Source organism: Heliangelus exortis, chromosome 23 (assembly GCF_036169615.1).
Source record: "Heliangelus exortis chromosome 23, bHelExo1.hap1, whole genome shotgun sequence".
NCBI lineage: Eukaryota > Metazoa > Chordata > Aves > Apodiformes > Trochilidae > Heliangelus > Heliangelus exortis.
The window spans coordinates 1652936-1664145 of NC_092444.1; the positions used below are offsets into that span (position 1 = coordinate 1652936).

The 11210-nt window shown below is 58.9% G+C and overlaps 2 protein-coding genes across 5 annotated transcripts; both read left to right on the forward strand.

Annotated features, from left to right (window-relative positions):
• The first annotated feature begins 209 nt into the window (after positions 1-209).
• C1QC (complement C1q C chain) lies at positions 210-6362 on the forward strand. Of its 4 annotated transcripts, none has more exons than XM_071766924.1 (3): positions 210-351; positions 1456-1682; positions 1799-2821. In XM_071766924.1, exons 2-3 carry the CDS (start codon positions 1520-1522, stop codon positions 2365-2367), a joined length of 732 nt encoding a protein of 243 aa, XP_071623025.1. In that variant the 5' UTR covers positions 210-351; positions 1456-1519; the 3' UTR covers positions 2368-2821. The 4 variants fall into 4 exon arrangements, with proteins under 4 accessions (XP_071623025.1, XP_071623027.1, XP_071623028.1 ...); XM_071766926.1 differs by lacking the exons at positions 1456-1682; positions 1799-2821 and adding exons at positions 5004-5193; positions 5414-6362 and having other exon boundaries at positions 243-351; XM_071766927.1 differs by having other exon boundaries at positions 252-351; positions 1506-1682.
• Positions 6363-7307: 945 nt separating this feature from the next.
• Positions 7308-10914, forward strand: C1QB (complement C1q B chain). The gene is made up of 3 exons (XM_071767087.1): positions 7308-7392; positions 8804-8966; positions 10238-10914. The coding sequence occupies exons 2-3, from the start codon at positions 8807-8809 to the stop codon at positions 10810-10812; spliced, it is 735 nt and encodes a 244-aa protein (XP_071623188.1). The 5' UTR covers positions 7308-7392; positions 8804-8806; the 3' UTR covers positions 10813-10914.
• Positions 10915-11210: the final 296 nt, after the last annotated feature.

Here is an 11210-nt window from a genome sequence, read left to right on the forward strand (position 1 = left end):
TGTTACACAGAGAAGGTCCCCAAGACCCTGAAGGGAGGGCAGGAGGAAGCAGATGTCTCATCAAAGAAGCTCAAGGCCCTGCTGAGCCCTTTGCTGGAGCTCAGCTCCACCAGGATGTGGCACCCAGATGGGGCTTCTGTTCCCTGACTGTCACCAGCAGAGAGTGGGAAGAGGAACAGAGAAAAACGTGCAGAGAAAGCGAAACTTTGTGCTTCCCTTCCCCACCCAGGAAAACCTCTGGGTGTGCAAGCACATCCCCCACCCTGCTCCTCTTCCTCCCTCTTCCCAAGGAAGAGCTCCCAGCAAAGCAGAGCTCCCAGCAAAGCATCTCTCTTCACCCCCAGGAGGGAGGTAAGTCACCCCAAAGAGCTGGGGACGTGTCTCCAGGCCTTGTTCCCTTCCCTTTCTTCTCTTCCCTCCTCCACAAGGGTTTAAAGTGAATAAAAAGGAGAGAGGATGCTGCAGGGAGTGGGTGTGTAGAGAGGGCTGCAGGAATCTGGCTTTGCTGAGGACATCTCTGGGCTGAGATACCTCAGGTTCTGGGGTAGATCTGTGTGCTCAGCCCATCCCTCTTCTCTCCCAGCTCTGTCTGTTGGAGATCTGGATCCCCTTTATCCTTTTCCTGTCCAGCCCTCCTCTTGTGGTGCTTTTTGGCATCCCTTCCCCACTCGTGCTCTCCATGAGGCCACAGCCCTTGTACCCCAGGGCCTGCTCCCCTGACACTGGAAGAGGCATCTTCTGTGCCACCACCCCTCCCCAGGACACAGGGGTCATGTCCTGCTCCATGTCCTGGGCTTTCCAGTCCCAGAGGAGTGCCACGGGCACGTGTCAGAGATTTTCTGTACTCTCAACGATTTCAGATGACACAAAAATCTTCTTTTTGAAGTTATTTTCCCGACTGCTTGTGGGGTCGGGACCTGCAGTGGACAGACCTTTGATGGAAAGGTTTTTGAGCTGTTGGAGCCAGTGCAGAGGAGGCCCTGGAGCTGCTGGGAGGGCTGGAGCAGCTCTGCTCTGGAGCCAGGCTGAGAGAGTTGGGGGTGTTGAGGCTGGAGAAGAGAAGGATCCCATGGGGAGACCTTGGAGCACCTTCCAGTGCCTGAAGGGGCTCCAGGAAAGCTGGGGAGGGACTTGGGACAAGGGCCTGGAGGGATGGGATGAGGGGGAATGGCTTGGAACTGGGAGAGAGAGGGGAGATTGAGGTTGGATTTTAGGAAGAAATTGTTTGGGGTGAGGGTGCTGAGCCCCAGGTTTCCCAGAGAAGCTGTGGCTGCCCCATCCCTGGCAGTGCTGAAGGTTGGATGGGGCTTGGAGCACCCTGGGCTGGGGGAGGTGTCCCTGACCATGGCAGGGGGTTGGGATGAGATGATCTTGAAGGTCCCTTCCAACCCAAAGCCTTCAGTGATTCTCTGGGTAGCTCTGGTGAGAGCATTTTCATGTCTCGTCATGTCCAAGGTGCATCCCTGTGCTTGCTGTCTGCTTCTCTCCATCCTCAACCCCCCCAGCCCAGGGAGGGAGGATGAAACCCGGGTTTTGGCTGCTTCCCACCACCCTGGCAGCAGTGCTGGGCAGGGCTCTGCTGGAGGAGGGGATGTGCAGGGCACCCGATGGTGAGGACGGCTTCCCGGGAATCCCTGGCCTGGATGGGAGGCCAGGACAGAAAGGAGACACAGGAGAACCAGGTGAGGGGGAGCAGGGGGGGGTGAGAGAGGATGTGGGAACCTCTTGGAAGGAGCCTGAGGGGCTGTGGGAGCAGCTGGGCTGGCAGATGAGCATCAGCTGCTCCTCCTCTCCCCAGGGAAATCAGCGCGGGGCGCGGGCATCCAGGGACCCAAAGGAGACTCCGGGGAGCCAGGGACCCCCGGAATCCCTGGGAACCGGGGTCACCAGGGCCTGAGCGGCTTCCCTGGGCTCCCAGGAGCACGGGGGCCAAAAGGGATCAAGGGTGAAGCCGGGGGCAGCCGGGAGCAGCCTCGTCCCGCTTTCTCTGCCGCCCGGAGATCCCCACCCCCCGGGGGCAGGACCGTGGTGTTCGACCACATCATCACCAACCAGGAGAGCTCCTACAGCCCCCAGACCGGGGTGTTCACCTGCACCACCCCCGGCATCTACTACTTCGCCTACCAGGTGGTGTCCAGCGGGGATCTGTGCCTCAGCATCACCAAGAACCAGGAGGACGTGGTCGGATTCTGCGACCACAACAGCCACAAAGTGCTGCAGGTCAACTCGGGCAGCACCGTCCTCAGCCTGGCCCCGGGGGACAGGGTGGCCCTGACCACCGACCCCGCTGGTGGCAGCAGCATCTTCAGGGGCTCCGAGGCAGACAGTGTCTTCAGTGGCTTCATGCTCTTCCCTCAGAGGGGCTGAGGGGACCCTGGGGGACCCCCAGCCCTGCTCAGCACCAGAGCATCCTGGCATAGCTGTCTGCAGGGTGTTTGCTCCTCCCTGTGAGTGCGTGGGATGGTTTGCTACCAAAACAAATGGAGACGGCCCCGAAGTGGTCCCTGTGCTTCCCCTGATGTCACAGGGGTGACACCACACTAGTGCTGGCAGCTACTGCCATGCTGAGCCTGCCCACCCCATCCTGGGGTTGGAGGACCCCAGGTCCCAGCAGCTCTTTGTGTCCCTGGGCACTCAAACCCCTCAGCAGAGGGGAAGAGTTGGGCCTGGGGCCATTTACCACCTGGGGGTCTTTGTTCCTGAAGGAGAAACCCCCCTCGGTGTCCCCACTCCTGCCACCACTGCACCCACCTTTCAGGTGCCTCTCATATCCTCCCCACACCATCCCATCCCACAGCACTGTAAATAAACCCTCTTCCAAAACAGCAGCCTGGTTTTTCAGTCTTATTCCTGTCTCTTCCCCAAACCATCAATGTCCGGGGTCCCTTTTGGAGCAGTAATTCCCTCTTTGTCCCTGGCCAAGCCCATCTGGAAAGGCAGAAGGACAGGAGGGAGCTGAGCGTGCAAGCAGAGCTGGAACTTCCAGAAATGGGAAATCTCTGGGACTTTGTGTCCTCTCTGTGTCCCCTTCCCCTGCTGAGGCCAGGCCAGGTGACCTCTGGGTGGATGAATGCAGGGAGGAGATGGTGGAGCTCACCAAGTGGCTCCTTTTGTGGTTCCCCAACTCTTCCTCAAAAGATGAAGAGCTGGCGTGGTCCTCCAACCTTTCAGGAAGGAAGGAAGGGGGCATCAGGGTGGTGGGGTGATGGTTGGGGGGTGATGGATTTTCTCTTGCCAGCTTGAGCTGAGAGTAGTGGGGAGCAGAGCAGGTCAGGTGTCAGGCAGAGAAAAAGCAGCAGGGAAGCCAGGAAGGTGCCATAGCCTGGGATTGCTGCTCCTGGAGGGCTGGATAGCCAAATCTCTTCATTTCTGGAGCAGCAAGGGGGAGGCCAGGTCATCTGTGAGGGGCAAAACACCAAGCAGAGCTGGTGGGGCCCCAGTGCACACACAGCACCCAGCAGAGCTGATGGAGCAGGGGGGGATCCATCCTGCAGGGCAGAAACCCTTGAGGAGGAATGTCCTGGCCCATTGCCTGGGGCTGCAGCATCTCCTTCCAGAGCCAGGAAATGACCTCGGAATCATAGAACTGTTGAATCATTCTGGTTGGAAAAGAGCTTTAAGATCACCCAGTCCAGCCAGTAATCCAGCACTGCCCCATGTCCCTCATCCCCACATCTCTGGGGCTCTGAAACCCCTCCAGGGATGATGGGGACTCCAGCCCTGCCCTGGGCAGCCTGGGCCAGGCCCTGACAACCCTTTCCAGGGAGAAATTCTTCCCCAGCTCCAACCTAAACCTCCCCTGGCACCACTTGAGTTGTGCCAAAAGTTCCTCTTCTCCCATCCCTTGTTCCTTGGGAGCAGAGCCCGACCCCCCCTGGCTCCAACCTCCTCTCAGGGGCTTGCAGAGAGCCACAAGGTCTCCCCTCAGCCTCCTCTGCTCCAGGATCAGCACCCACAGGGTCCTAAGATGCTCCTCACAACTTCTCCAGACCCTTCTCCATATTCTCAGGACCCTCCTCCTTCCTCTCCAAACCTTCTCCACATTCTCCAGACCCTTCTCCATGCTCTCCAGCCCCTTCCCCAGCTCCATTCCCTTCTCTGGACACTCTCCATCCCCTCAATCTCCTTCTGCTCCCGAGGAGCCCAGAACTGAGCCCTGCAGGATTCCCTCCTTGCACAGATTGCAGGAAGCTCTGCTCCCCATCCCCTCGGTGCCCTCCTGCCCAGCAGTGAGTTGGGGATGGGGAACTGGCAGTGCCACTTCCATGGCTGATGGAGGAGGGGTTGTGGCACATCTCCTGCCAGGGGCTGTCCCCACCTCTGTCCCCACAGCCCCTGCTCCTGCAGTGGCACCAGCACAGCCCTCCATGGACAGCCAGGGAAGGATTTTCTCAGAGGGAACCAGCAGGCAGGAGGATGTGAAACTGGGCTGGGGCCAGATGGGGGTTCCGGGTCCCCAAATGTCCTGTCCCAGCTCGTTGACTTCCTCCAGGAGGTGTCCCAAGGAGTCACCCAGGCTGTGCTGAGCAGGGAGGCAGTGACACCACAGCCAGGGGACTCGGGGACCCCTTGCTCCTCCTCTCAGAGGTAATGGGGGTGGTCAGGGCACATCTCTTGGGGTGGGCTGCTTGGGGGTCCCACAGCAGTGGCAGAGGGCTGGGCTGTGGGAGAGGAGGAGGAGGAGGAGGACGAGGACGAGGACGAGGACGAGGATGAGGAAGAGGAAGAGGACGAGGACGAGGATGACGACGAGGAGGAGGAGGAAGAGGAGGAGGAGGAGGAGGAGGAACAAATCTGCCCAGGAGCATCTGAGGGCCCTGTGGGTGCTGATCCTGAAGCAGAGGAGGCTGAGGGGAGACCTTCTGGCTCTCTGCAACCCCTTGAGAGGAGGTTGGAGCCAGGGGTCAATCAGCCATCAGCCCCCAGCACAGCATCTCCTCTGCCCCCCAGCCTGGAAGTTGTGGCCCCTCACCCCACCATTTATTTCTCTTTCCATCCTCCAGGGCACCAAAATGAGGCAGAGCTTCTGGGAGCAGCTCGGGCTGGTTCTTGCCCTCCTACTCCAGAATTTGGGCTCAGCTGTGACCAGAGATGCCCCTCACAGCTGCTATGGGGTTCCAGGCCTGCCAGGGCTGCCAGGTGTGCCAGGCAAGGATGGTCGGGATGGGATGAAGGGAGCCAAGGGTGACCCAGGTGAGTCAGCAAGAGGGGTAACCAGGAGGGGTGTTGTGGGGGGATTTGGGTCCTCCATGGCTTCTCTGCCTTGGTTTGCAGGCCCTGGAGAGCATCCAGGTGTAGAGGAAGCTGGAGAGTGGCAAAAACCCCTCTCCTGCTCCAAGGAAAGGGCTGGAGGGGCCTCTCCCCACATTTTGCCATTGGTGCTGATTCCCTCTCACTCCCCACTGCCCCACAGGCATCCCGGCCACTCCGGCAGCACAAGGACCCAAAGGCATGAAAGGGGAACCAGGTAGCCCTGGCTTGCCTGGGAAGACCGGTCCCGTGGGTCCCCCCGGTGCCCCTGGAGAGCCTGGGAGGGTGGGAATGCCTGGAGAGCCAGGTCTGCCAGGCAGCTACAAGCAGAACCACCAGTCGGCCTTTTCAGTGACCAGGCAGACAGCAGAACATCCCCCCAGGTTCCTCCCCGTGGTGTTCAACCACATCATCACCAACACCAACCAGGACTACAACACCACCACGGGCATTTTCACCTGCAGCCTCCCCGGCCTCTACTACTTTGTCTTCCACACCTCCCAGACAGCCAACCTCTGTGTCATCCTCTCCAAGAACAGGGAGAGGATGGCCAGCTTCTGTGACCACAAAACCAGCAGCCTCCAGGTCAGCTCTGGGGGGAGCCTCCTCCAGCTGGCTGCTGGGGACCAGGTCTGGCTGGAGGTCAATGATTACAACGGGATGGTGGGCATGGCCAGCTCTGACAGCATCTTCTCAGGCTTCCTGCTCTTCCCAGACTAGAGGACCACCAGAGCACCCCATCCCCCAGCACACCAACCTCTCCTGCTGCTGATTCTCCAGATTTCTCTGCTATGTGGGAAGCTCCAATGAGGGGACCCAAGCCCTGAGTGCAGCAACCACTGCCCAGGGAGCACAGGACCCTCTGGATCCCCCCCCCAAGTGATGCTGCCAAGCCCCTGGGTCCTGCTGGCACTGCCACCTGCACCCATCTGGATGAGCTCACATCACCTTCTGCTGGCAGAGCCTGATGTCTCTCTGCTGCCCTCCCTTCCCACCTGGGTGCTGCCAGGGACACAGAGGTGACCTGGAGCACAGGCTTGCACCAGCACCTTCACCATCACCCAACTGTAAAAAAAAAAAAAAATCAATAAAACCTTTCCCACTGCACCTGGCTCAGTGTGTTGTGCCCTCCATCATTTGCCTTTCTGCAGGGGGAGCCCACGGGTGGCTGAACTGCCCTGGTGTGCTGGCACGAGTGTGTGCAAACATCTGGGCATCTGGGTGGCACCAGGAGATCCCCAGATACTTGTTGGCTTGACCATGCTCAGCATCAGTAGCCCCACACAGCCTGGGACAGGCACAAGCAGGGAGGGGATGGTTCCCAAGCACAAAACTTCCAGTAAGGGGGAGATGCTCCAGGCAGGAGCTCTGGTGCTCCCCTTCTCCAAGTGGACACAACTCAGCTGCAGAGGATTCAGACCTCATGGCCACGGCCATGGCAGCTGGGACACCCCCAGGGTCCCAACCTCACCAGGGACAGCAAAACCGAAGGAGCTGGTGGCTCTGGTGGCTACAGAACCCACCCAAACCCAATGGAGATTCCCCTCAGTGCCACACACTAAAAGATCATCTCCCCAGAACATCCTCGTGAGCAGAAACCAGGACTGGAAATATTTTGTTGAGTGGTGAAATCACCTCCTTCCCAGCAGAGGTTTAGGAGATCCTGGGGGAGAGCTGCAAAGTGATGCCTGCTGAGAGCCTGCAGCATTTTCTGGACTTGATGCTGCCCAAGGGAGCTGGGGATGGACAGAGGAGCCTGGGAGGTGCCAGCTGGGTGCATTCCCATTTCTGCAGTGCTGAGGGGGTGTCTGGAGAATTCCCCATGGGAAGAACACACAGGGAGCCTGCAGGACAGAGCAGACACCCCTCTGATCCCCAGGGAGCACACCCCAGGGTGCTGTTGGGGTGCTGGGGGACAACATCTGCTGAGCTGATCGACACCAGAGCCTCGGTGGAGGATATGAAAGTGACACTGAAGGAAGGGCAGGAGCTAAAGATAAAAAAAAAAAAAAAAAGGGATGTGGCCCACAGCCTTTCACAACAAGCCCTGGAGCAAACTTCTGCTTCTCTCCAGGGCCATTTCTAGGCAGGGCACTGGTGTCTCCTGCTCCAGCTCCCCATCTGTGCAAGGAGAAGCTCAAGGTAAGAGCAAGCAGAGCCCCAGCTCCCCCCTGGAGTTAGGAACAGGCAGGGAAGGCAGCAGGGTGACAGTCACCTTCTGCAGCACTGGCACTTGCCTGGGCCTTGGGGAAGCAAAGCAAGGAGGGTGCTGGGCTGGGGGTGATGCCCAGTGGGACCCTGACCCCTCCTGCTGGACCTGGGGGAAGTGGGAGGTGGAATGGGGAGATGGGAAAAGGGCAGAGAGGTGATCAGGGAGGGAGCATCACTGCAAAGGGTGCCCTGGGGTGGTCTCCTGGCCTGGGGTGCTCTTGTCACCTACCTGGAGCTGGGTTGGAAGCCTCCAGAGTGGTTCCTGTACCTGTGACATCCCAATCAGAGCTGGAGGATCCAACTCACAGATCTCTTTTCTTACTGCCCCCCGTGTTTCAGTGCTGGGAAATCCCACCCCAGGCCAGGGAGTGGGGCTGGGGTGGTGCCCAGTGGGACACTGACCCCTCCTGCTGGACCTGGGGGAAGTGGGAAATGGAATGGGGAGATGGGAAAAGGGCAGAGAGGTGATCAGGGAGGGAGCATCACTGCAAAGGGTGCCCTGGGGTGGTCTCCTGGCCTGGGGTGCTCTTGTCACCTGCCTGGAGCTGGGTTGGAAGCCTCCAGAGTGGTTCTTGTACCTGTGACATCCCAATCAGAGCTGGAGGATCCAACTCACAGATCTCTTTTCTTGCTGCCCCCCCTGTGTCAGTGCTGGGAAATCCCACCCCAGGCCAGGAAGTGGGGCTGGGGTGATGTGGTTGTGCAGTTACAGTCCCCCCAAATGCCCAGGGCTCACCCCACATCCCCCTGCACCAAGTAATGGGGGGAAGGAACTGAGCTGTGGGATGCAGGGAGGGCAGGAAGATCGTGGGAGCCCAGGTGAGTGTCCCAGTAAGGCTGGTTGGATCCAGGAATGCTCCTGGGATGAAGGCAGGAATGGGGCAGGGCTCAAGGGGACCCTGTAGGGGGAGTTTTGGGGATTCCATCAGCATCTGCAAGGACTAAAACTGCCCCACAGGTGTGCTGGTAGGAAGCAAGAACAGATATGGCACCACCGAGCTGACCTGGGGAAGGATTTTACCCTACAGCTGTGGGATTGGGTTGTGATGGAGAATTTCTCCTCTTTTGAGGACAGCAGGGACATGTCCAGGGCAGTAGCACAGCCAGGCTGGACACCAAACCTCTGGGACAGCACAGCCTGTCCCCAAATCCTCAGGTGCTGAAGCTCTGAGCACTTATAAACTGATAACTTGGGAGTGGGAAGACACTGACATGATGCCCCAAGGGGTTCCAAGGTGGGAGATGCCCCAGGGGTGCCCCAGGGTGGGTAATTTGGCTCTGGAGCAGGATATTTTCCCTCCTGCTGCCCAAGGCCAACCCCTCAACATCTTCTGTGCTCCAGCAGATGCAGCCCCTGTGGGCAATGCTGATCTGCCTGGCTGGGGGACAGCTGGCAAGTGCCACCCTCTGCAAGACCTATGGCAGCATCCCAGGAATCCCAGGGACACCAGGACAGCCTGGCAAGAATGGCAGAGATGGGGAGGATGGCCCAAAGGGTGAGAGAGGTAAGGAGGAGACTGCATCATCTTGGGAACACAGAGAGCAGGAAAATCATCAGTTAAGAGGATGGTCTGGCTTGGAAGGGACCTTTAAAGCCATCAAGTCCCAACCCCTTTCCAAGGGTAGAGATGTCTTCAGCTATCCCAGGTAGCTCAGATCCCCATCAACCTGATCTGGAATGTTTCCAGGGATGGGGAACCCACCTCTCTGGGCAACCCAGACCAGTGTTTCACCACCATCATTGTAAATAATTCCTTCCTAATATCTAAATCTCCCCTCTTTCAAATTTAAAACCATCACCCCTTGTCCTGTCATACCAGCCCCGATGAAAAGTTGTCCTGATTTTTTTTAGAAGCCCCTTCAGGCACTGGAAGGTGCTCTAAGGTCTCCCCATGGGATCCTTCTCTTCTCCAGCCTCAACACCCCCAACTCTCTCAGCCTGGCTCCAGAGCAGAGCTGCTCCAGCCCTCCCAGCAGCTCCAGGGCCTCCTCTGCACTGGCTCCAACACCTCCCTGTCCTTCTGCTGATGGGGACCCCAGAACTGGACCCAGCACCCCAGGGGAACAGAGGGGGACAATCCCCTGCCTCTCCCTGTTGGTGATGCAGTCTGGTAGATGCTTGGTTTCTGCCATGCACACAGAGGTTGCTGCCTCCTATCCCCCTTTGCAGGACTCAGGGCCACCTCTCCATCCATAAGGAGGGCAACTGGTGAAGGGATCCAGCAGAATTCCTGTGAGGAAGGGCTGAGGGAGCTGGGGGTGTTGAGGCTGGAGAAGAGGAGGCTCAGGGGAGACCTCATCACTCTCTCCAACTCCCTGAAAGGAGGTTGGAGCCAGGGGGGGTTGGGCTCTTTTCCCAGGCAACTCTCAGCAAGACAAGAGGGCACAAGAGGTCTCAAGTTGTGCCAGGGGAGGTTTAGGTTGGACATTAGAAAGAATTTCTTTCTGGAGAGGGTGCTCAGCCATTGGAATGGGCTGCCCAGGGAAGGGGTGGATTCTCCATCCCTGGAGATATTTCCAAAGAGCCTGGATGTGGCACTCAGTGCCATGGGCTGGGAACCACGGGGGGAGTGGAGCAAGGGTTGGACTTGATGATCCCAGAGGTCCCTTCCAACCCAGCCCATTCTAGGATTCTATGATCCCTTCAGCCCCCATCCTGTCTCGACACCTGGAGCTGTCCCAGTGGTCCCAGTGGTCCCAGTGGTCCCAGACCAGTGCCCCCTCTGCAGACCCATGGGGCTCAGTGACCTCAGTGACTCTTCCTCCCTCTCCCCAGGTCCCCCTGGCCAGGTGGAGCAGGAAGGAGCCGTGGGGGAAAAAGGAGCCCCGGGAGATCCAGGCTATCCCGGCAAGAGCGGCCCCAGAGGTCCCCCTGGTCCCAAGGGCTTACCGGGTCTCATGGGACCTCCCGGCCCTCGGGGGGACTTCGGGGACTACAAGGCCACCACCAAGTCTGCCTTTTCAGCTGCCAGGACCATCAGCTCCTACCCACGCCGGGACCAACCCATCCGTTTCGACCGCATCCTCACCCCCGGGCTCGGGCACTACGAGAGCCGCTACGGCCGCTTCCTCTGCAGGGTCCCCGGCATCTACTACTTCACCTACCACATCACCTCCAGGGCCAACCTCTGCCTCAGTGTGAAAAAGGGACAAGGTGGCAGCAGAGGGGAGAAGGTGGTGACCTTCTGTGACTACGTCCACGGCAGCTACCAGGTCACCACGGGTGGCGTGGTCCTCGCCGTGGCAGCCAACGAGTCCGTCTGGCTGGAGCCCACGGAGAAGAACTCGGTGGTGGGGATTGAAGGCTCTGACAGCATCTTCTCTGGTTTCCTCATCTTCCCTGAGGCTTAAGCTTCCTGCAGCCCTTCCTTGCTGCTGCCTGGCCCACACGGGGCTGAGGTGGCCCCAGAAAGTGACCTCTCACTCCAAATGTGGTGCCCCAAGCCCAGCACTTGCACATTAAACAAAAATTCCTCGTGTTGCTGGTTTCTTCCTGCCCAGGACTTGCCTCTCCCCCCCCCCAGGTAATGCTCAGACACCTCAGGCATTGGCTCCCACCCCCCTTGGCTCATTAGCATCTCATTAGTGATGAGCAGAGCCAGATAATTCATTCAGCTCCTGCTGCAGCCCAGGCTGAGCATCTCCTTCCAGAGCCACCCAGTAGAAGTCCCAGCACAGAGCTAGGAAAGCATGGAGAGGCCACCCAGTCTCTGGTTGGGAGCAGGACACACAACACAGTGGGAAAACCA

What these genes read in the sequence shown, in the direction of transcription:
- C1QC (XM_071766926.1), top strand. Translation starts at nt 5,013, where the DNA reads ATGAGGCAGAGCTTCTGGGAGCAGCTCGGGCTGGTTCTTGCCCTCCTA. An exon ending in GGGAGCCAAGGGTGACCCAG is followed by an intron (nt 5,194 to 5,413) that starts GTGAGTCAGCAA and finishes ACTGCCCCACAG; the next exon opens with GCATCCCGGCCACTCCGGCA.
- C1QB (XM_071767087.1), top strand. Translation starts at nt 8,807, where the DNA reads ATGCAGCCCCTGTGGGCAATGCTGATCTGCCTGGCTGGGGGACAGCTG. An exon ending in TGGCCCAAAGGGTGAGAGAG is followed by an intron (nt 8,967 to 10,237) that starts GTAAGGAGGAGA and finishes CCCTCTCCCCAG; the next exon opens with GTCCCCCTGGCCAGGTGGAG.